The 24771-nt window shown below is 34.9% G+C and overlaps 1 protein-coding gene across 3 annotated transcripts in view; it reads right to left on the reverse strand.

The window, feature by feature from the left end:
• Positions 1-232: 232 nt before the first annotated feature.
• The window catches only part of PPARG (peroxisome proliferator activated receptor gamma), a 61900-nt gene continuing 37361 nt past the window's right edge, over positions 233-24771 (reverse strand). For all 3 annotated transcript variants that reach the window (XM_075096742.1, XM_075096741.1, XM_075096743.1), the window contains exons 4-7: positions 23471-23609; positions 15753-15952; positions 11057-11507; positions 233-3696 (exon numbers count right to left, since the gene is read on the reverse strand). In XM_075096742.1, coding sequence (XP_074952843.1) covers positions 3449-3696; positions 11057-11507; positions 15753-15952; positions 23471-23609 — 1038 coding nt within the window. In that variant the 3' untranslated portion in view covers positions 233-3448. The remainder of the gene's footprint in view (positions 3697-11056; positions 11508-15752; positions 15953-23470; positions 23610-24771) is intronic.

A 24771-nucleotide genomic window follows, 5' to 3' on the forward strand; every position in this document is an offset into this window, starting at 1 on the left:
CATGCAGGTATACCAAATAACTTTCTCTGGATGTAGTTTAGCGCTGGTGTTTTTCTACAGAAAAAGTGGATCAGTGTAAAATACAAGACAGAGTAACAGCTCAGAAGTTTTAAAGCCTGTGGGAATGTACCAGTATCCCACTCCACACATCATCTCTGAAGATGTTAAAATGTAGTGAACGGATGACTAAGGAAGGACAATAAAACACACGCAAAATCAAGTTCTTCAAAAGAAGGCACACACCAGCTGACTGTTTCTATTTTTGAGTTGCTAAATGTTTTTAGTAGCACTGAAGATCAAAAAACAACTTGTTCACTTATGGCATAGCCCATTCTAACCAAAACGCTGGAGACTCTGAAAATATTACAACCTACTTATAAACTCCCATTAGCAAGTTTTTTTGTTTTTAATAAATAAAGTCCCATAGAAACAGAAGGTATTTACAATTAGATCAAAATTCTGAATACAATTCACAAGAGAAAATGCTATTTTTTGCGAAAATGTTTTCATATCCTCATAACAGTCATTTGTTCTAAATTAGTACATAGCAATTGTCCATTAAATGAACATTTTTCCCTTAAGACCTATTCTTGTAGAAAAGTATTTTAGGCAAAACTTCCTAACCATGATGTAACTGTTTAGAATCAGGACATTTCTGTGATTAGTAATTCACATAAAAATTAAAATTTTCCATAGCTTGAGGAAAACATGATGAATAACTATCAAAATCTAAGAGAAGACAGGATGTAGGGAGAACAATGTATTTTATTAGAGCAGCTTATACAGTTGAAAGAAAAGTATAGGCTTTTGGGCATTCAGTCCCTTCATCCTAATAAAGGATAACACCTGTTCCTGCAAAAGTGTCTTCTCTTTTATTTTTAGGCCATTATGACTACCATTACGCTACCACTCTCAAAATATATGGATTGTATTTGTCCATATTGGAATGAATGGCTTAAACAACTTCACTGCTAAAATGCTACTTTCAAAAATATTACCACTTGTAATAAAATAGAATTAAGCTTTTTGAATTAATGTGCTTCTTGGTTACACAGGGGTTTTTCCTGAAACAAAGTAATGAACTTTATTTCGTTGTGAGTGCATCTCTTCCACTGTGTTTTTAAAAAATTTTTAAATATTACTTACGTAAGAACATGCCCCAGAATTCTTTATTCAAAAACTAATTTTGAACTCTCATTTCTAGTGAAGTCTATGTAAAATTGGATTATATAAGAAATGCAGGCTCAGATTAATAGCTTTTGCTATGTGTTATTATCATAGGAATTCAGTGTTGGAGCTGTGGCCCGTTTCAGTGCCAGTTAATCTTTGTTACGTCCTCCTACGGGGGGGATGAACTCCTCAATTAAACAGAGGTTCTCCCACTAAGTGATAGATGGCAGAATTTCAACTGGCTAGTGTCCAGTGGAAAACAACTTAAAACGAGAAGAGAGACAATATTTTCTTTTGAATTGTAACACCCACAAATTAGTGTGTGTATAATTCCTGTCAGAGTCCGATGCTCAGCTAGCACAATGTGCCTATCTTGAAATGTGCAGGAAACATGCAATCTTGAGCTTTAACATGCAATATTCCATTTGCTTTAGGGCAATCATTTCTAAGTTACCTGAAATGATCTCATTGTGAACTTAGTGAAGATCAAAGCTGTTCACTTTAGCCTCATACTGACTTCATCTCAGAGCAATTTCATCTGTGGGTTTTAAACCTTGAGGCTGAATGATCCAACTCTCCAAACTTCCTGGTAGGCATAATGCTTACTACTGACCATAGGCCCAGAGGTTATCTGAAATAAGTAGTAGGAAACATTTTCAGGTGTAGAAGGCACGAGCTTAAGGATTTATTTTAATATTTGCCTCTGTCAGCCTCTTTATTGCGTAATTTGCACCAACTTAGCTTTTCAAGGTCTACATTGGGAGTAAGGCCAATCTACTCTCCCTGAAAATCCAGTCCACTTACATATATATTTACATTACCTTGTGGTCCACTTATATACCACCACTGAACTTGTCTCACTGAGTTTAAGGCACACTTTTTGCTACATAAATAAAATTTGGACATGGTGAGGAAACTAAGGCTATTCAATTGAGGACCACTCCTTCCTTCAATATATATGTTACAATTAGTGGCTTTTTTTTTCCAACATGGCTTCTTTGGGTCCACCAGTGTGGACAGTGTGGATCACACCTGCATGACTTTGTCAGGGGTCACATTCAGAAATGGTAGATGTGGCCAGGCTAAATGTGAATCTAAGGGAATCTCACATCAGTACCGAGAATACCAAAAGAAGCTAGTATAACTAAATTTACCTTCTGCTAAATTTATTCACTCTCCTATGCTTTGCTCCCAGTGGAAATCTTTGGTGGCATTATAGGGCAACATATATATGAAAATTAACAGTAATGTACTTCTCAAAGTGTTGTTGTTCCCAGGGATTAAATAACGATAGCTCAAGTCAGGCTAACATAGTAGGGTTTCCATTACAGGTTTCTGTTTTAAAGAACGAATGCAGACCATGCTTTTGTTTAGGAGGAGTCACACTATTCCAATTTTCCATGACATTTTTGACTGAATAGATTGTTCAATGATAGTTCATCAAATAATTTGGGAAGGTCTCAGGCCAAGTGGTTTGTACAAACCTATTCCACCTACAGGCTCCACAGAGTGACTGAAAGCTGCATGGGCACTAGCTGCTGTGCCTTGGCAGGGACAGCGGCATGGCGTCTCCGCCCATGCTGTTGCTCCACCTGCCTCAGACTTGCCTGAACAAAGTAACTGAAACTCTGCTTCCTAAGAGTGATGAGCAGTGCATCTTCCTTACTTAATTAATTCCTGAAACAGCATCTAGTTTTTGTGTTTGCCCATAAATGGTGGGCCTTTACACTAAGACTTCTTTATAGAGCTCTATCAGTGTAAAATTGTGTTACGGTAGGCACAAATATTGTCAGACCTGACATTCTAACTTTTGCTTTTTAAGCTCTCATAGGAAGCTACACTTATATGTGATTCAATTTTATTGTTATTTTGCTGCTGCCTTGGGAGCACGAAATCAAATGTAATACTTAAAATGTTTCCCTAGAAATGTTTAAGGAGAAGGATTTTTATTTTTAAGTTGAAAATTTAACTGTGTGCTTGACCAACTTCAGTGAAGCATCAATCATACTGGACAAGCAATTTTAAGAAATAATATAGTTTAAAAATTAATTCTGAAAATACTGCCAACAATTTAATGATATAGATATTTTTAATATTAAAAGTAAATTGTAAATGTGTCTTTATAAACAATATGCATAAAATAGATCTACTATACTAAGCTCTCTCTTTTTAAATGCTGTTTCACAGTAATTTCTTAGGTATGCAAAGTTTTCCCTCAAAGAAATAGTGCAATCTGAAGAACATACATTATGTCAGCGGATTAGAACTACTATGGTCATTAATATAAGTCTTTATAGATTTCTTGTAGGAGTGGATGAAGACTCATATCTGTCTCCGTTTTCTTTATTATTTGCAACAGCTGCACGTGTTCTGTTACAATCTGTCTGAGGTCCGTCATTTTCTGAAGCAACTTTGCAAACAGCTGTGATGATTCTGGATGATTCAGCTTTAGCTGGAGCTCCAAAGCTTGTAATAGATTGTCTTGTATATCTTCAATGGGCTTCACATTTAACAAACCTGGGCGATCTGGGAAAAAAAGACCAGGAGTTGTAAGTTTATGAAGAATATGGAAACATTGAGCTCATGTATTAATTTCCTAAAGGTTTCTTAGCATATTTAGCATTTACATATGGCACTTCCTGAGGACTGTTTGACAATTTCTTAATGTATTTATTTGTAAGATTTTACTAGAATTTGCTCAGAGTAGTTGTAAAACTAGTCTTAGAAACAGTGCAAGCTGTTTGTGTGGAGCAGATACAGAGGCAGGTTTATACAATACTACAATGCATTTTCCAAGGTAAACTGAGAGTGTTTATGGAAAGGAAGAGTAAGATATAGTTGTGGGATAAACAGTTTGTACCAGGTAATTCAGTTTTGGAAAATCAATGTATACTCAGATGGATTTGCATGTAGCTTCTATCATTAAAAATGTTTCCTGTTCAGGTGGATCCTAAGCTATCAAGATAATAAAAAGGCATAAATTCAAATTCTGTAGTCATACTAACCTGGGAGATTTAAAAATCACAGGTTAAGTTCTTCTCCATACCCAAGTTCCAGTTGCTATTAAGAAGTCTGATGACAGCTTTTAGCATCAGCTCATCAGCTTAGCCACAAATGCTTATGGCAGTGGAGGACTGATAGATGTGGCTTGTACAGAAAATGCCTTTGCCGGGGTCATGCCAACAGAGAGTTGTCCCCCATTATGGAGGAATCTGGGATGGACGTTTACAACCAAAGTCAGCTGCTTGCACTGCCACAGCTGTGAGAGTCCAGGATTATCTTTGGCATACCTTATTCTATGGCAAGAAGCAAAATCTTTCTTTTTTAACCATTATTATCTTTCACAATATTAGCTGTTCTCTTATTTCTTTCTGTTCCCAAATACCTTCTGAAGTGGTTGCAGTTATTATTAAATAATAATTTGTAACATTTGTTTTCTAACTTGAGGTAATAAATTATTTGGTTCTACAGCTGTGAAAGTTAATAAAGTTGCTTAACATTATTAAATCTTCACATATGACAATGATCACCAGTAATTTGTTACTGCTAAACTACTTTATACTGGGTAGTACCTCCCGATTACCAGCACACTCCATGAAAAAACAGTCAATAATTTAAATAACATTTGCTGTATAGCTATGAAATTAATTTCATAGGCTGATCAATAAAAAGCAGGGCTTATAGCTAGCTTTAAATTACTTTCCTAAGGCAGTATTACCATTTCAGAAAGAACAAGAGGTTGATCTATATTAAAAAATTTAAAAATAGGCTGTTATTTCCTATGGTCTTATTAACCTTTCTGTGCATCCAGTTCTACTAAACTCAGCTTGGCTTGTGTACTTACTAAAAAGGCTGAGAGAAAACAAAGCTCTTTATAAACACATTGGGGTTTTACTTCACAGAGAAGAAATTGCAGTGTAAACTAAAAGGCAAAGTTGGCATGAAAACAAATGAGTATACACAAGCCGTGAATACATGTACGTCACTCATTAGGAAAGGATAGTTAACTCTCAAAGAGGTGAGGTTTGGTGGTAGTTTTTCAGAGATAGAAATAACGGTAAGTTTGAATATGGAGCTTGATATTTATTTGATGGTGGTTTTATGAAGTGACTGCTTTCATTTGTAGGTGACTGGACTCAGTGACCCCTTTGGCCACTCTTTCCATTTGGTATTTCATGCTAATAAGCTATTCTTGTCTAGCAGAGATCACTATTTTATGCTATTCAACTGATAATACCATAAAATATGATTCAGAGTGTCTGTAAGTAAATAACTGCAAGCAGAAGATTGTCTCCAAACAAATGGATCCTTCTTATTAATTTCCTTTGGCAATATTATAAAATAATTTTTTTTAGTTACTTAGAGAATTTTTGATAAATGTTAGATATTTGGTTTTAGATTACCTAAATGCGTAGCATGTGCTGCAAAATCTGGTTGTCGTCTTTACATCTTTCGGAAACTTCCCAACTTTCAGTACTTCAAAGCTGTTAATAATTTTGGCTTTGGGTTGCGATAGCTTTAAATTTTGCCTCTGTGTTGCAGATGAACTCTGAACTAGCTGGGTATGACTCAGTGTACAGTGATATAAAAAAATCAAAAAGCACAAAGACTGTGGCCTTGATTTCCTCTGAGATTAATCTCCATTTGCCCCCTGCTTCTCTAATGGTGGGAATTTTCAGGGTGTGAGTTTTTCAGAAGTGAAACCCAATTCAAACATTGTGCTCCCCAGTGCAACTTTAGAGTCCAGGAGGCAAATCCAGGCGATCAGTTCTGAGACTGGAACTTAACAAGGAGTCCCCCAAATTTGGGTGCCTGAGGTCAGTTGAAGTTCAGTGAGAGTTAAGTGCCTAAAATCCTTAAGCTCCTTTGAAAAACCTAGTCTAATGGTTTTATAATGACCCAGTGGAACTGGAGTTAGAAAAGATGACTATGACAAAAGCCTAGGAGATCATCAGATGTTATTTTTAAATAAACCAATTCAAGAGGAAGGAAAATTCCCATTGAAAGCAAGAGAGATTTTTCATGAATGAGAGCTTCAGGATATGGACATTATTTTTTGGGTGTTGACAGTTTGCTATACTTTCTCAGTAAAAATGTCTTACAGAGGAAAATGCTGTTTCTGTTCCAAGAAACATACCTAAACCAGAAAAAAATTAAATAGGAGGCAAAAGCTTTAACATACAGGTATTTTGGTATATTTCAAGTTGTTAAGATGCTCTTAAATATATATGCTGCAGACTCATTGGCTACTGTAGCAAAAGGTATATTTTGTGCAGCAAGGAGCTCCAAATAGATGTGGCTTGTAGAAAAAAAAAAAATACAAAGGAAATGATTAACAGTAGGCCTTGAGAAAAATTCTGACAGAGAATAGGAAGAAACAGAAATGGGAGTAAACTAGATGTGATACCGTGGTGGAGGCCTTTGAATAGGCTAAGAAAGGCAGAATGCTTTTTGAAAGCGCATAGAGAAACCTGAAAAGGGAACTGATGTAGGAAGTGAAAGACAAAACCAAATGAGTTGTAGAAGGATAGTCTTATGATACAATGAAATTAGGTTACAGAAGGCCAAAGCGAAGAGAGATGAAATGATTAATGTGACAGATAACTAAAAGTGAATTGAACACCACTTTTACACCTTTCTGATACAGAAGATTGTTTATTGAAGTTTAGGTTTTTTTGTTATGTGCTATTTGTGACCTGCCTTTTATCCATTCAGACTATGCCATGGAAATAACACAATTCTCTTTTTATTACTTCTTTCCTTTATTCAGTTTTTGTTTATATCTTCATTCATTGTCATACAGCTGTTTCATTTGGTTTAAAAATTCTACAGGAAGCTGTTCTAAGTAAGAAAATGTTCACAGTGACTAGGAAAGACTAATAGCCCTGTAGTTTTGAGTGTCAACCATATGACTGTGTAAATTGATGTTCTATACTATCTTGGGAAAATATTTTATTTGTTTAAATAAACAGATTACAGATTTGGATACTCCTTTCATGTTCCTAACAATAATTACAATTTTTTATTCTGTTCCTCACATATGAAATTGCCTTTACTCATACCTTTGTATTTTAATATCTTTGATTAAGTGCATTTTGCATTTAAATACATGTTCTAAAATCTTAATGTGATAAAACAGACAAAGATATGGCTGACTGAACAACTGTACTACTTCTTTTGCTGAGGCAGATATGACTCAGCAGTTTGAGGTTTTTCTTCTGACACTTCTGTATTGCAGTCACTAGGATTTTGGTTCAAAGCCCACAGTGATTATCTGCAGTTCTTGGTCTGATTAGGAAGCATTTCTTTACTCTGACAGGTTTGCTAGAGCAGGATTTCTGTAGCAGTCAAATATGAACTATTTCTTGGCACTACTCCGTCATAAAACTTCAAATTTTGCTGATCTCAGAGTGTAGTAAAAGTATTGACTATAGTGTTTAAACAAGCAGCTGTGATTCATGGCTCAAAATGTACTGTAAAGAACACGGTCAGAAAACAGAAAAAGTGAATTTAGCAACATTTCTGAATTCAAATCCTAGTCTGACTGCACGTTGACTAACGGTGTCTGGGTGTTTACAGGTATACCCTACTACAATTCTCAAACACCACTATATCCTGAACACTGCAGAAGATATGCAAAAGTTCAAGTCCATCCTTGATATGTAAACATGCTACAAAATTACCTTTTGAGCTTTTTCTTTCTTTGACAGCAACCTGCTTGACTGAGTTTGCTCTGTTTACAAATGTGGGTTATCCCAATCAAGCTTGGACTATTATCTTTCCTGCCCAAACACAGACATCCAACTTATTGTCCTTAAACCTTCTTCTTATGATAGACTTCATTTTCAGCTCAGGTGTATATAATATTTTTAAAGATGTTTCAAAGTCTTTAACATGTATACCATGGCACTCACTATGGGCTGAGCATATGCCTCAGCGGCACAGAGGAATACAACAGTGAGGAAGACTATCTCCTTGAAGAAACTTTTCCAAATCTCATTTTACCAAAGCACATTTTTCAAAATTATTATGAGTCAAGGAATGTCGTACCGAGAGTTTGGCATTGCTGTTAATGGCAAAAGCAATTCTGTAAAAACAAGGTAATATCCTACTGCTCACACGCACAATCTCTGTCTCATCAGCATTAAATTCAGAATACTAGAATTCATTTGCCATTTATGGTATTATTTTAAAGTGCAATATACCAACATTAAGAACTTCAGCTTTGTTAGAATGAGTTCAGGGTAACATTTGGAATCACTGAGACAGTGAGGCTGCACTGAGCAGCTCAGAATCAATAAAATGATTGACTGTGGAAGTGGGAGTACTTTCATTTTGTTGCTATTAAGTTAATTTATCAGCTTCTCATTACTGTTATATAGGCATTTTGCCTTTTTACATATAACACAAAAGCAACTGTTTCCATATCAAAAGGCTGGACTGTTTTATAGGAATTGTGGCAAATTCCTAACACTTGCTTCACAATGAAAAGCTTTCTACATGTAATGTTCCAGCTGGAATTATCACTCTCTTTCCCTTCTCTCTTCTTTTCAGAGGTGCATAAGAGAGAGCACCAGTGGAGCCAGCAGAACTAACATAATTCTGCTAGGCAATGACAGGTTCACTTAGAATTAGTGTGTTTGGCTGGGATCTTTTTTTGTTTCACAAAGTGGTTTTCTGTTAAGATATTTGTACACAAGATTTCTTAAAGTGACTTAAACATTACTGTATTCCTGCAGCTAGTAAAGTCTTTGAGGTAATATAAGCTGTTTTTGAGATCCTATTTTCAATGAAATAATCTCGTTTCATGTAGTTCTTACAGAAATTAAGTTCTGTAAGGACATAGCTCTCACAGAATCAAGAGCATCTGAGAAAGAGGATTTCAGTTCCATACTGCAAAAGGTATTATAGTCCCACGGAATGCATACAGTTCAATATATACCATATCTGACTGTAATTTCCATGATAAAAGCCACTCTCAAACTGGCAACAAAGCTTAATTGTTTTAAAAATATAAACTCAGTTTTTACAAATAACTATCATGCTTTTTTAAAAAAAAGTCTGAATAAAGATAGTAAGAAATCTTTGTAATAAAGAAATTAAAGGATTTTTCTAGAAAGGACTGATTTATGTTTATATGGATTTATATATTTATATGGATTTGAATATTAATATGGATTTCCTTATTATTTAAGAACTATCTATTACAATTCAGGTAGTTCTTTATGGATCTCTGTTTACAAAGTATTCTTAGAAAAAAGTCTTATGATAGATCTGGTTCAGCATAGTCAGTTTTTATGCTGTGGATCATTGTCCTCCTGAGATTTAAAACGTGAAATTAGTCACATCGTACCTATTTCCTCTAACGTACGCCAAACATCATGAAGCATAGCAGACCTAGTTTTGCAGATTGCAGGTTCTCTTTTTTTCAAATAGGAGTGGACTTTGCGAGGCCTGTTTCTAATCTGTCAAATTTCGTTATATTAGAAAATGCAAAATATTGGCATATTTTGTGTAGTGCCCTAATAATTTCTCCTCCCCCATCAAAGCCAACCAAAAATATACCAGTAACATATTTTTCCTTCCTGAATTAATTCAGAGTCCTCTGGGATCACTGTGTTCAAAGATTTGCACAAGAAAATGTCTTCTGGGAACTGCGCTTGTTTGAAGTAGATTTAGTTAGTCTAATAAACCATATTGTGATACCACATTTTTACTGAATGAAACGCAATGCCAGAAGTAATTGCACGTGATTTTAAATGAAGCTATTTGTAACAATGCACTCTCAACATAACGTTGGTTTTTAGAACAATAGCATGTGGTTGTTGTTTTTGATCGCTTGAACATAATTTAATAACAAAATACTCTGCATTTAATCACAAAATACTCTGCATTGCTCTGTGGAGGAGCTGAATTCAGAACATTCAGCACATTCCTCCCATTGATATCTGCAGTACCATTTAAGCCAAAATACACACAAATCAGTTGGGTAAAATTTTCTTTGTGCGACATCACTTACTTAGTATTGGCCAAATTAGATGACCTTCAGTCTGACCTGAAATATATATCTGATATCTCAGATTCTTGGTGAAAAGGTTTCTAAGTGAACTAAATCTGGGTAGCGGTTGCTAATTCACAAAATATGATAGCTGCATCTCCTCACAATCAGATAGAACATTCTGACTGTCTTCAAGAAAGCTGAAAATTCAGTGTCTTTTTTAATGAAGTGTTAGAATGGATGTAGTCTGATACCTGGGCTTTCATGCTTTGCTCAAAGCATAATACATAAACATTATTACAAATGGAGCAGCTTAGGAGATCTGAACAGAGCAGAGACACAATGCCTGTTTTTCTCAGGCATTAGGAGACCATCGCTTTCCTGAGAAATGCAGTCTTTTTCAAAGGCAAAGAAAATGTTGCATGAATGAAAAAACAACAACAATAAAAAACCCACCATTAAATCCTGTAAGCCAAATGCCACATATATTTTGAAATTGTTTTGGAATCAAAGTTATTTGTGTATGATTAGCAAGCCACACATGAGGTTTAAAAAATCCTCATGCAGAATTTTAACTTTTAGAAGCTTTTGCCAGTGAAATTCCACCCTTCCTGTTTTCAGATAGTCCTGATTTTGTTTTCTAACTAAATGGACTGCTGATTCAGCAGGCATTTCCAGCTCCATCATTAATATCAGGTCATTTCCATTTTCAGTTTCTGCCTGAAACTGAAAAAAAAGGCAAACAACAAGAGAAAGATGAAAACTAATAAAAAATCATGTGCAAATAAACTCAGTCCCATCCTGCAGTGCTGAGCACTTTCCTGTTTGGACAGGAATTAAATGTGTCCATTCTATTTTATAAAATATCCCATAAAAGACAGCACTTACCTCCACTTAGTATAATGACAGCTATAAATATTGCCAGGTCACTGTCATCTAATTCCAGTGCATTGAACTTCACAGCAAACTCAAACTTGGGCTCCATAAAGTCACAAAAAGGCTTTCTCAGGCTTTTCAGAAACTCCCGTGTCATGAATCCTTGTCCATCAGATATAAGAACTCCATCTTTATTCATCAGAGAAGCCAGGAGAGTATATATGATCTCATGGACCCCATATTTCAGGAGAGTTACTTGATCATTCAGGTCAAGATTCACAAAACCTGGAATGTTCTTGGCGAATTCTGTGATCTCCTGCACTGCCTCCACAGAGCGAAACTGGCATCGCTGGAAAATGCGAATTGCTACCTCTTTGTTCTCCTCCTGCAGCGGTGACACATGCTTGCACTTGATTTGATCTTCTCCCATCATTAAAGAGTTCATGTCATAAATAACAAATGGCTAAAAATAAAAGGAAAAAGATATTTACTTTTAAATGTCCTTGCTATGAACATTTGACTCCTAAGAAACTGAAATAGCATACAGAGCTATACCTCGTCAGAAAAGACTTCGAAATCTATGAGGAATAAATCAAGAGCAGTTGATCAAACAGGGTTAAATCTTCATAAACCTATTAAAGCAAATATCCTTACAATGTTAAAATGATTTATAGAAAGGACAAGTAGTTCCTAAGGAATTCTCACATCTTCTGTGAATCCACATTCTAAAAATAGGCTGATATTTTTTTAATAATTAGGGTATGGGTGTAAGGAACACTATTTAAAAATATCCATGATTTTTGCCTTTTTTGTTTGCTTGTTTGTGTTTGTTTTGTTTTATGGAAGTTCTGTAACACCAGAATTCAAAGTTTAGAATTCTTACTAACAAAAGATTAGAATGTTACTCCTTTTACCTCAATCTTACTGGCTTCTAAAAAACAGAATCTAGTAAGTGTACATTGACATGTTTGCATGTCTGATGATATAATTTCTTTTTTGTAGAGAGACAGAATATATTCACATTTTGATTACTTCACATACTGTCATGTTACTTTCAAATTCTATCCTAGAGAGTGCTGCAAGTAATATCAACTTTATGGTATTGATTATCTGATAAATTTAACATTTTGCGGTTAATTCCTTTAAAAATAACCAAGTTAGGATACATTTAAACTCAAACAACTTGTCAACGGGAAAGAAAACACAAATAAGATGATACAAACTACAGCAGCACAATTCAGAGCACAAGAATGAGTCACACTGTCAAATAAACTCAACTGGAATAAATCAATTTTGAAAGCAGATTAGAAAAACTAGTGCCAGGAATACTTTTGTTAGGATCTGGAAACAGTCTGCTTCACAATATGCAGAAGAAGCTTCTGTTTTTAAAGAAGTGGTTAAGTGAGGATTTCTTGAATTTATCTGAAGAATCTTTTCCTTAGAGGATAAATGACTAAATAGTTCATTGCTGCACAGAACAAATACCTACTGATTTTAATAGGTTTGTGTCGTGGTTCAGCCCCAGTCAGCAACTAAACACCACACTAAACCATGACAGTTTGTTAACATACCTGATTGATTAACATACAAGGAATTATATACCAACAATTGGACTAGAGAAATACATTTTTAAATTTAAGATCCTTTATGATTACAGATTCTAATGCCGTATTCATATGGGTGCTCGTTCTCGTGGTTTCGTATTCACTATAAGCTGCAGAACAGACTCAAAAACAACCCAAGCCTTCCTATTTGTAGTCAGCAGTCCTTTCCCACAGAATCATCTCCTGAAACTCCTAACATTCTATTCCTATTTGATTAAACCAATTTTGAAGTCATTCAGTGCTAAGTTATTATGGCATATTAAAAACTGGAAATAGCTACTTTCTTCAGAGTCTAGTCATGCCTTCTGACAAGGATATTGCCAACAGATACTTATCACTGCCCACCAGCTAGAGGTTATTACTTCCATCTCCTGTAGTTCTGCAGATGGAGATTGTGATAGTGTTCAGTCATCTGATTCAGGCTAAGTCGAACGCAAAGCTCCAACTGGCTATCACTAGGAAGAGAGGGAGGGATGACAGCTGACAGTTTTGTCTTTAACTGATACAGCTGCTTGAAAAGCAGGGATCTGACTGTGAACTGAAAAAATAGCATCCGCACAAGAGGATTTCAGCTTTCAAAATGGTTAGTTAAGTCAATATTCTGCTGCTTACAAGACAAATGAAAGTAGTGCTGTCACTTTTGCGGTAACCACAGGCAAACATAGCTCCGGATCATGAGATTCAGTTAAACAGAGTATGAGGTATGACATTATTTTTCCACTTGCACTAGGATTTCAGTGTGAAACTGAAAAAATAAACACACTGCACTAAGAAAAGCCAGGAAGATAAAGTATTTTGCTATTTTGGCAGCAGAAAAATCATTTTATACATATCTGTACATATGTATATATATGTATATGCAAAACAGTGGAATAACAAGACTCTAGAGGAGACTTTTAAAATGCATGGTTTAGTACAAGTAGGCCATTCTTTTCTTTCTAGAAAATCTTAAGTGGGAGCACCAAGTGAAAGAAAAAGTAATCTATTCTGTGCATGTACATGTGCTTCAGAAAGACTACACTGTGCCACCAGCCTACTGACATTTGAAGACGAAAATCAAGAAAGAGTTTAAAATAGCTGAAGAAATTTTAATATAAAGATTCAGATGAACTTTGTGAGTAGAATCTTATGTCAAACGAGCACTGTATATTCCAGAAGAGGATGAGTTAGTCATTTTAGTTTTGACACACTCACTTAGCATATCCAATAATTTTCAGTTAATGCAGATGATATAGCAATTAAAAAAACCCCAAAACACCATAAACTATGCCCATAGTAAACAGTTTGATGTTCCAGAGCACAAAGTCCATTACAGTTCAAATAGCATAAAAGTTGTGACAATTTAATACCGAGTATCACTCTTTCAGTGTTATTTTTTTAAAAAAGACTTGAAAATTTGCAGCAATGAAAAGCTGAATCCTATGTCTATTGTTTTATTGCTATGTTCTAATCTGGAAAATTTTTAAAACTTTCAGTAAAAAGGTAGAAGGTCATTGATGGCGTACTATATATGTACTGCATAAGTATTGCATCAGTGTAACTTTCAGATGTGAGCAAGTTAATGAAGCCCAGATATTTGTTAAGCACCCAGCCCAGCAGAGCAGCAAGCCACACGCCAATTGATTTCTATGACAACTTCATAGAACCCTACAGAACAAAAGTAGGGTTTGTGGATGCACGTGGGTCCTCAGAAACAAACTTCCTAGATTTTTAAGCACACATCCCAAAAGAAAGATGAGAGCACCATAGGTAACCCTGCCCAAATTTCTGTTACGTTCCAGAGTGTACAGAGAGGGCAGCTGCAGAAAAAAGGAGCAGGCCTCCTGGTGACATTTTTAGGATGAAGAGGAGTACACAAGATATATAATTACACACCCCACTTCTATTCTATTTCCCAATACAGGTACGTAGTTACTAAGAACACACTTACAAAAAACTAAATTGCTGTATTAATTCTTTCCCAGTAACCTGTGTTTCTGATATAGAGAGGGAACTGTGGAAAGACTCAGAAAAACCAATGACCCTCAGGTGGACTTAGCGTATCAGCTTTCTGCAGAATAAATAGACTATGTCAGCTCAAACTTTATATACTCCATGATGAAAAGTTACTCAAATTGTAAGTGTCGACCATATCTGAAGTTTGTATGTGAGGGGTACAACTGAATTAAGGACAATATTTAAATAATGATTTTAACTGCCTTTAAAGAAAGAAAACCTAAAAGCCCTCCAAACCCTTTCTTGTCTGTGAAATTATTAAAGAAAATACAACACAATCTCTGTTGTAGTCCTGACAATAAATTTTCTGCTGGTCATTTTAGAAAATATGTCAAATTAAGAGTTATTAGTTTTGGGAAGCTATTTTGATCTTTAGGTATTAAAATAGTGACAAAATTTTAAAGCTAACGTAATTATCAGATCTTACTTATCATCCTTCTTGCTGATACAGAACATTGTTACATATTGCCAGTGAAGTTTCCAAAGCAACCCACAAATACATATATCTTTATACCTTACTTTTAAAAGATTGTCTGATACATCCTCCTAAAATTCTAATTGCACCAATGTAGGATACGGATCTGATCCAAGATAATCCAGTTAAATGGAGGAAGTCATCAGAGCACCATAAGAATAATCATCATAGTTAAGGCTAGTGATGATGTTGGTACTAAGAATCATTTGACACCTACGAAAGAATATTCTTTTGGGTACAGCTAGTACTGGTAACGTGCTATAATACGGATGCTTGAATAGTATAGCAACCACTCCTGACAGCTAGATATCCACCTTAAACAGATAGTGTGGAAGATAACCTTTGGTGAAGGAGAAGGAAAACGGGAAGAGTGGATCAGAGAATACAAAAAGGTTAAGGTGACCTTCAAATTCTTGTACTGGTTTCAAGTATTTTATTAGGTGAACTTGGGAGTTTTTCAAATAATGTTTACTTATGCTATCTAAAAACATTTCCTGTGTTTCAGACACAGCTTGAAATATGTAACTGCCAACAGCAAAGTTGTTGTTTTTTTTTTTTTTTGGAGATGTGTTCTCAATGTGGTGAATCATTTACACAAAAGAAAGAAGAAAAAAAAAAAGCAGAAGGAACTAACTGATTTGTCTGTCGTCTTTCCTGTCAAGATCGCCCTCGCCTTGGCTTTGGTCAGAGGGAAGGACTTTATGTATGAGTCATACAAATGCTTGGCAAGTGCTCGTAGATCAGCAGATTCAGGGTTTAACTGGTCGATGTCGCTGGAAATCTCTGCCAAGAGCTTCTCCTTCTCCGCTTGTGGCATTCGCCCAAACCTGATGGCTGAAGAAGAAGATAAGCAATTAACTATAGCTACAGTTGCACCTAAAAAAGCATAGTTGAATAACTTTTTATGTCACCTTTTGTTTTGAGCTCTTCAAATATTTATTAAAACCATACTTCGGCAAGTAAGAAAAAGATTTTCTCCAGTAATATAGGGAAACCAGCTGAAGTGCTTTAAAGAAATTTAAAAAAACAACTCTCAAAGAGGAAATAATTTATGTGCCCAAACAGTAAGATTACAATATCTTGCTTGGAAATGCAAAACTATTGTCAGCTCACCTGACAGAGTTGTTGAAAACCACTGATTCTACCTGCAATGTAAATAAAATGTAAAGAATCTTTAAGATATTAAAATACTGTTTGTTTAGGGTAGGAACCACCATTCAGTCTTGTATTATTGTTTTGGACAAATCACCGTATGGATCTCAGATTCATTTGTTTAGAAACAAAACACTCACATGTCTTGTAAGAATAAATTTCTAAATAGTTCCACAGGAATGAGAAAGAAGGTTGTGCAGGGAATAAAAAAAGCCAGAAAAGGCTGAGTTCTTCATGGTAACTATATGTGCATGCAGTATTGAAAGAACAGGGAACAGTTCTACTGAGTTGTATGATCTTACAATTGCTCAATACCAACGTAAGGCAGGCTTTAAACCTCTTACTTTTACACCTTTGTACTTACTATCCAAGACGCTATTTATTCATATGGGGACTGACTTGGAAAATATTTCAGATAAGCCATCAAGATCACATCTGATCTATCATATGGTATTACAATAAACAGAATTTAATTTATTTTATGAAAACAAAACAGAACAAAAGAGCATCAAACAAAAAAACAGAAGCAAAAAATAAAGGTTTACATTTTGGCCTTAGGAGGAAATAGAAATATTATAAATATTTTTGCAGCGGTAAGTGTCTTCCCTGGATAAAGTAAAAGTGCAGGTAAGATTGTACATATGAATGATTATACTAGAGATGTTTATTTTGGACATGACCAGCCACTTTCCCTTTATGAGGATGCTTACAGCATGCTGATAGAAAAAAAAAAGACACTTTTTTTCCCAAGAATAATTGTGTCAAAAAATAATAAACCCATATGTCATATATTATATTTACTGGTCAGTTCTCTTATTTTATGGCTGTAGAAACAAGGTGGGTTTTTTTTACAACTGTACTACATTTCTCTTTCAGCAAACTTAGTGTCCGAATGATGCATGCTATATATTTCCTATTTGCTTGGGTATTCTTAGAGTTAACATGTCAGAATAAAAATCATCATGAAAGGACACCTCGATAAATAGGTACAAATTAACATATTATATTTTTTTTCCCTGAAAATATCTGTTGCTTATAATTTTTCAACATGAGAAATTTTGAATAATTTCCAGCTGATATTTGTTTTGGATCATATACACCATCTCATATATATTTTTTTTCTCTCTCATGGGGAACACTAAGTATTGTTAATCAGCTACTAAGAAAAGTTTTCAGAGACATGTCTGCCAGCCCTCCTTATTTCTGAGAGCAAAACAGAAAAATTATTAAGTTCATTTTAGTTTATATGGCATACTACAATGGCTCAAAGAGACTGACACCATCCTGTAAAGAAGCAATGTGAATGGGTGAACATGTAATGTTAGTGATGTATTACTATCAAACAAAAGGAGAATTCATGTTTGCACTTAGTGTAACCTAAATAAAAAGATGAAAAAATTCAGCATAACTACAAAGGAATTAATTCAGCTACATATGCTTCTATGAACACTGTGAATCAAGACCGTTTTGGTATTTTCATTTTGCAGTTAAAATGGATTCTCCCACTATTAAAAATTCTTATCTGTATTTAACACAAATCCTTTGAGTTTTTTTAAAAAAACATGCATGGATGTTGATAATACTAAACCCACAATCCTAATATCTGCATTTTAGACATTCTTGAAGATGTAAAATGAATGAAGTGTGAAGCATTTAAGGAAGTAAACAGAGTGAAAACTCACTGAGAATATTTTACAGGATTCACAAATTAATTTTTTTTTGTGATGCCTAAGGACTGATTCAATAAAAAGAATCAAACTGCTGTCAATGTAGTAAAGCTAAAATATATTATTACATAAGTATTGTAAGCAGTTGTTACAAGACAGGAAAATATAACTAAAATGTGGGATCAAGAAGGTGTTAAAAAAATAATATAGCTAATAAAACTGTTAAAGGTTAATTAAAAGTCCATGTTGAACAGTGTGGCTAGACACTTATTAAATTCGTATTTTCATATTATGTTCTTCACTAAATCTCAGTTCAGATTTAATGTTAATTTAATATTTAAATTTGTGACATTCATAGGATTATGTTTTATGATGCATTTGTCCAGTTTTGAAATGTGCATTTTGCAATAGCTTAATCTATAGAAAAAAATCTTGTGATACTTTTATGATTCTGATTGGGTTAATACTATTAATATTTCATTTACTGTTAGTAGTTCTAGAGTAGATGCCTTCTTTAACTCATAATTTATTTTTATTTTGCTTGTGAGTGTGATACTTATTTTCCTGAAACGTGCTTTGAGATCTCTGCATAAAGAGTGCTATAAAAACTAAATATTATTCATTACTTTACTATTTGTTTCAGTACTCCTCCCTGTTGGAAATAGATCTAATTTTTTGTTTTCATGTGTTTGACAATTTGTATAATTTCTATATATACAGTCAAAACCTCTGTGAACATTAATGTTAAATCAGAGCATTGTCTTCACTGTGGTAAATTTTATTAATGCAAGCACCCTTATGTATAATCTATTTTGGAGTTAAAACCCAAAGACACAGAGGAAGACTATATGAAATGATACAGGATTAAAGCTGGATAGAAACTTGCTATATGTTTTTAAGGAATATTTGGCATAGGTTTGGCACGGGGCCTCGTGACTAACTTTTCTACTGAGATTATATTCCTGGTTTCTTTTTTTAAAAAGTTTAGTTTAAATTCCTATTGTGTAAATGAAAAAGGAAAAAAACCCACAAACAACAAAAGAAAGGAGTACAACTGCCTAAGGTAATATTGAATTATATAGCAAGTCTTAAAATGCTGAGATTACTTTGAAAGAAAATTAGCACATGCTGTTATATGGTAAACTACGTTAAAAGCGTTAACTTCTCTTCTTGAATGTTTGCATGCTGCATTCAGAATTGAGTTAGATATAACAAACAAAGCTTACTCAAAGCGCAGAAAGCTATTACGTCAATGTCAAATCGGTCTAAACTACCCGTTGTTATCAAAGAATGCACTAGCTGATTAGCTAATCAAAATGTTATAGCAGGGGGTTATCTCCTACTGGCCTAAAACACCCATCCTTGATTTAACAACCCAAGTTGAGAGGGATTGCCAGCTATCAGATCACATGTCTACCAGTTCAGCAAAACAGCCCCTAATATTAGCAGTTTGCATTTAGCAGATAGGACCAGGTCTTCTAAATACATTAACTGACTTCACTTAAGAATAGAAATAAGACCTTACTGTTTTCTGTACTATATAAATCCTTAGGGTGTATCTTGTTGCCTGCCATCATAATATCAGACTTTTACACAAAATAATTCAGCAATAATGAAATCCCTCAGGACTCTCATAATATTTTCTTGTGTTTAGTGTGTGAAAACTGCGCTTGAAATAAAGGTTGTTGCACATCTTTATTTTTATATGGATTGTATGTTTATTAGCAAACTATCATTTCCACATGTGTTGGTTTCTTTCTAAATGTGTGTTTGTAGGATGGATTAATAGCAGTGGATCTTTCATGATCTTTCATTTTAAACGCTGTCCCTATTCCATGAAAATATGTGTCTTGGAAGATTTCTGATGTAATACATGAATTATGAGAATGAAGTTTCCTAAACAAAAGGTGATCGGGACCCAAAAGTATATTTTAAATATAGCAATTCGTTAACAACCTAAAGTTAGAGAGCTGTGAATCAAACATTCCTATCTTATAATTTGATAGGCAAAAGGATATTTTTAAAATACTTCTTAATGTTTAGAATATATTTTATAAATATTATATTAGTTGCAGCAAGTGCTGTTCAATGTTTATTAGCATTGCAGGCAAAATTTGGGGTAAAGTTCAATTTTGTGATACTACCCTAGTAGTTTCCATTTGGAGAAGTCATTGACGTTGTCTTTTTCAGGGGACTGAGACAGAAGTCAGGGAGAGGTCAGGCAGGAGGTTTACAGAAGGAATTTGGAAAGTAGGATTTTGGGTGAGAGGAGAAGTAGGAGGGATTTATGATACTTAGAGAAGTTCGGGTGGAAAAAGGAGAGTTCACAGGGTGGATAAGAGTTCACAGCATTTCTGGTGGTTGAGGAAAATTTCAAGGATGAGCGGCATGACTTTCTCCCTTTTCTGTTTCTTTCTCCAACTCCCTCCTGTGACCCTGACCTCATCTTCTATTTCCCTGGACCACTTATCCTCCTTGCTACTCTATCTTCTCACTCCTCCATTTACCCTCACAGTAGGCCTTCTTTATGTTCTGGGAAGCTGGGATGTGGATCAAGGCGGGATCCAGGAAGGGCAGGTACAAGCCAGCGAGATGGTATAAGAGATCTGGAAATATGGCTCACTGCTCATGCTGCAAAGGTGGAAAGGGTTCAGGTGGCAATTTCTTTCACAGTAATAGAAGACTGTGCAAGTTTGGGCATGTGCCTGCAGTATGATCTCTGTCTCTTTCCTTTGGCAGTTATTTCTTTTACTTGCATTTACAGTATTCTCCAAATGTCATTGATATGAACCCAATAGTGAATATAGTAAGACACTACATGCTACATTATATTCTTTGCCTTTCTGTGGAAAAACTGGAATATTTATCCTTACACCACATTTTATGGCTTGGAGAAGCCACTACGATTGCTTACAGGCTATTCTGTATAGCACTCTACTATTCTGATTGTCTAGATTATTTTTGAGCATAAATCCCCAGATAGTCTAGAAACACAGTTTCTTACACTAGAAAACACAAGATAGAGCAAGGGAGGATACCTGCCTGAGTTTACTGGAGGCGTGTACCCAGATCGAGCAATTCACTGCTCCCAGAACTGATAAAAAAGACAAATTGCCATGTGTGCTCTTTTTCCCATTACAGTAGTTGGTTCTATATAAATAGTACTTTGAGTAGAAGAGAGAAAAAAAAAGGCATTTCTAAAATAAAAGAACCAAGCCTCTGCTTAGTGATACTTCAGAATACAATCTGAGCAGACAAGGTTTAAGGGAGCAGCATTGTGGCTAGAGAAGGAAAGGAAAACAATATTCAAAGCATGAGAATACTACTGTCTTTTTCAAACTTCACCAAGTAGTGTGTAGCATTTATATGTGAAAAACTGTGGCTGTAGCTGCTGTCTCCTTGCATTCACCATTTTTGTAAGTGCCCTATTCATTTTGTAATAATATATCTATGAAGACAGTCATAGACTGGAACCCTCAGGCACACATAATCCACATTCTGATTCCAAGCATTTAAAATTTGGATAATTTCACTACCCAAATGGCCGAACTTTAATCTGTGGATGTAACATAAAAATGTGTCTCAGTGTCATTGGCAATATCCAGTGTTGCATTTCTGCATGCTTCTTTATATAGGCCTGTGTCTTCAAAGGTGAAATTTAGTTCTTTTTTATAAATTTGTTTGTTTATAAATGATGGAGGAACAAGGGTGTTGTTTCATGAAATGTAAAGTAACCAGAGTGGGCATAGAAGGCAAATGTAGAAGCCAACACTGGAATATAAACTCTACTAACTCCGTGTTAGGTGAGCTCACGCTGAGAGGAAATGGAAGCATTCCTTCAAGCCCTGGGACAAAAGGCTGTGCCATTTCCCACTCCTCTCTATGCCCCCCCCCTCCTGACTCCCATAACTATGGCTCCTGGTAGTGCCATAGCTTCTGCTTTGGCAGTGGCTGAACAGGAAAAAATAAAAGGCAGGTGAAATGTTGATTTTAGAAATATTTTTTGTGCCCTTTGTGTTGCTAAGCCAGAGAGAACAGTCTTTGCCTTCCTTTTCTTGATAGAACTGCACATGGTTCCCATTGACATAATTGGAAGCCGTGTTGCTAGGTTATGAGAGAATTTGGCATGCACCTTGAAAATAATAATAATAAAACCTCCTGAATTACTATAAAAATACCCACAGTAGCATTTCAAAATTAGATTTATTTTTAAGCGTTACTGTTGCATCCCAGGAACTTGAAAACTGTATTTTCTATTAGCAAAACTTTTCCCATACCAATTTACATTCACTGCGTGTATTAACTTCGCAAACCACAGTTAAGCTTTCCTCTTGGGGACAGTACGCTCATTTTTTTATATTGAAAATAATGAAAGTTCTAAAAAAACCACAGAGAAATTATTTTCCCAGTCATGTTTGCAATTCTTTACCCTTAGAATTACATAAGTCTCTATGTTATGACATTTAATTCCTGTTTTTACTCAACATTGCCAAAGCAAGGCAGCAAAGAATCTTCCTTATGTCTTTCTGTCCAAACATTCATCAGTAAGTATTTCCACATGAATTGATATGGTGATTTTAAAGTTCAGAGGGACTTTCTTCTGAATTATATACAAGAGAGCAGTATCATGATATAGTAATGCTATCTGCTTACCTACTGCAAAGGCGGCAATCACAGAACCATACACAATTGCAAACACCTTTGCAATTTAAGACTATAACCTATTCAAAATGGAAATGCTGCCTACAGTTCACAGATGGAAGGGGATATTCACCTCTGGATGGCGGAGTAGTCAGTGCATATTACAGAGGAATCACAGCTATACACACTATATGATGGGAGGCCAACAGCTGAATGGGCATGCTAAGAAACCCTGCACTGCTACTTACCACAGCCGGGAATCTATGCCCAGAAGTGGGCATCCTAGGAAGGAGGAGGACAGGTTGTTTTAAAACAGTAAAGGGTCTGGCCCATTCACTTAAAGTATGTTTTGTTCTAGTACAAGGAAGTGTTAACTTAGCGACGCTAACAGTCCTCAATAAGTGTCCTATGCATCAAACTCAAGTTGTTATTATTCACAAAGTTTCAGTAAATTCTCTAGTCCATTTTTCATAATTAAATTAAGTTTTCTGCTTACAGGAAAGGGATATTGAGCTACAGTATGGAAAAGAGTTTTGTCAGAAAATAAGACAATGAACTGAAAAATAACAATTACACTAGGAATGTGTTCAGGAAGAACAACCAACAGTGTAATGAGCAAGAATGATGGAGAGTAAAACCAACTCATATGTTATATTATGTATTATAAGTGCAAATCTCTACCTATCTGGTTTTTCTATTGAAAGTAATCTCCAATCATATACATAGTCTGCTAAACTCGGAAGCAATCTCTCTGATACGTATTTCTAAATGCCTAGTGTAAAGAAACAGAAGGCTCTAGATGTTAAAGCAGCACATTCAGTAATCATATTAATGTTTCATGTTATTTTTCAGATGAAACATTATTGTTTTAAAATACACTATATGCACTTACCATTATGTGACATTCCAACAGCAAGGCATTTCTGAAATCTGCAGTATTGACATTTATTTCTGCTTTTCTTATGGATGCGGCAATTAAGATCACACCTGTCATAAATTAGCTTTAATCTGATTGTTCTTCGAAAAAAGCCCTGGAGTAAACATAAAAGTATGGAAAACGATGCAAGAAACTGCCAGTGTCATCATCTTGCTTCTTTATACATACAAAGCACCTTTCTGTATACACACTGAAACTAACTTTGTTTTATACAGATTTCCAAAGGAGGCAAGGCTCATGTGATTATACTGTGTGCCTATCAGTGTGTTCCTGTTCTGATTTTACTAGCCACTTTCAACCTAGTTTTATATAGGGGTAAAAATCTCATAGAGTTGGGGAAGCTTATGGGAGTCAATGGGGTTTAAAGAACACTAGGGACGTAAGTTAGTTGAGAGCTCTACAGACGTGCTGAGCAGGAAGAACACTAAGCCAAAGGGACCGAAGCTCCATTTATTCCACTGCTCATGGGACAATTTGTTATAAATTGAATGTGAAATTTTCAAAATTTAAAGTTCACTACCAATGTAGAAAATTTTTTAGAAATCACAACTAACCAAAAATTCTGCCAACAGTATTTTGATCTCAAGTAAATAAAAGAAGTTGTGGGTTATCTGTTTGTTTTGGTTTTGTTTCCCAACTAAGTATTTTAAAAATCTTTTTCAAATATTATTTTCCTTTTTGAGCCTGAGTACTTAAAGAGAATGTATATCTTTCATCTATTCTATCTCTTTGTTTTTGCAAGATGCTGAACTAATTTTGCAATATTTATTTCTGGGTTCTATTTTCTAGGTTGCTTTATTTTCTAGTTTATCTCAATTTTTTTGGATATTACAAGTTTGCAAAGTACATTGGCACGTGAAAAATCCAAAAACTTGGTGCCAAACTCATGGAAATTATTGTACAGAAGTCTTATGAAGTCTTATAGATAGAGAAATCATTATGGAAGTTCACAATTCTGTATTTTTACAGTTTAAAGATGCTTTCTCCGATCACTCATAATAAATTAATAATGTTTATCCAAATTTATCATAATTTTTCCTTTGAACAATTATTTTTTCCTCACAGCGAATGAAAAAACCCAAAAGCATAATGCCAACTCTTATTTATATAATTCGCTGTAATTTAAGTAATCAACAGCATACTTATTGTTTTATGTGTGTTCTTCAGTGCTACAAATTTTATTTAAGCTCTGCATTGGATCTATCCTATTAGTTATTTCCCTCAAGATATTGAAAATAGAGAAAACAGGAATTTCA

Source organism: Phalacrocorax aristotelis, chromosome 6 (assembly GCF_949628215.1).
Source record: "Phalacrocorax aristotelis chromosome 6, bGulAri2.1, whole genome shotgun sequence".
Taxonomy (NCBI): domain Eukaryota; kingdom Metazoa; phylum Chordata; class Aves; order Suliformes; family Phalacrocoracidae; genus Phalacrocorax; species Phalacrocorax aristotelis.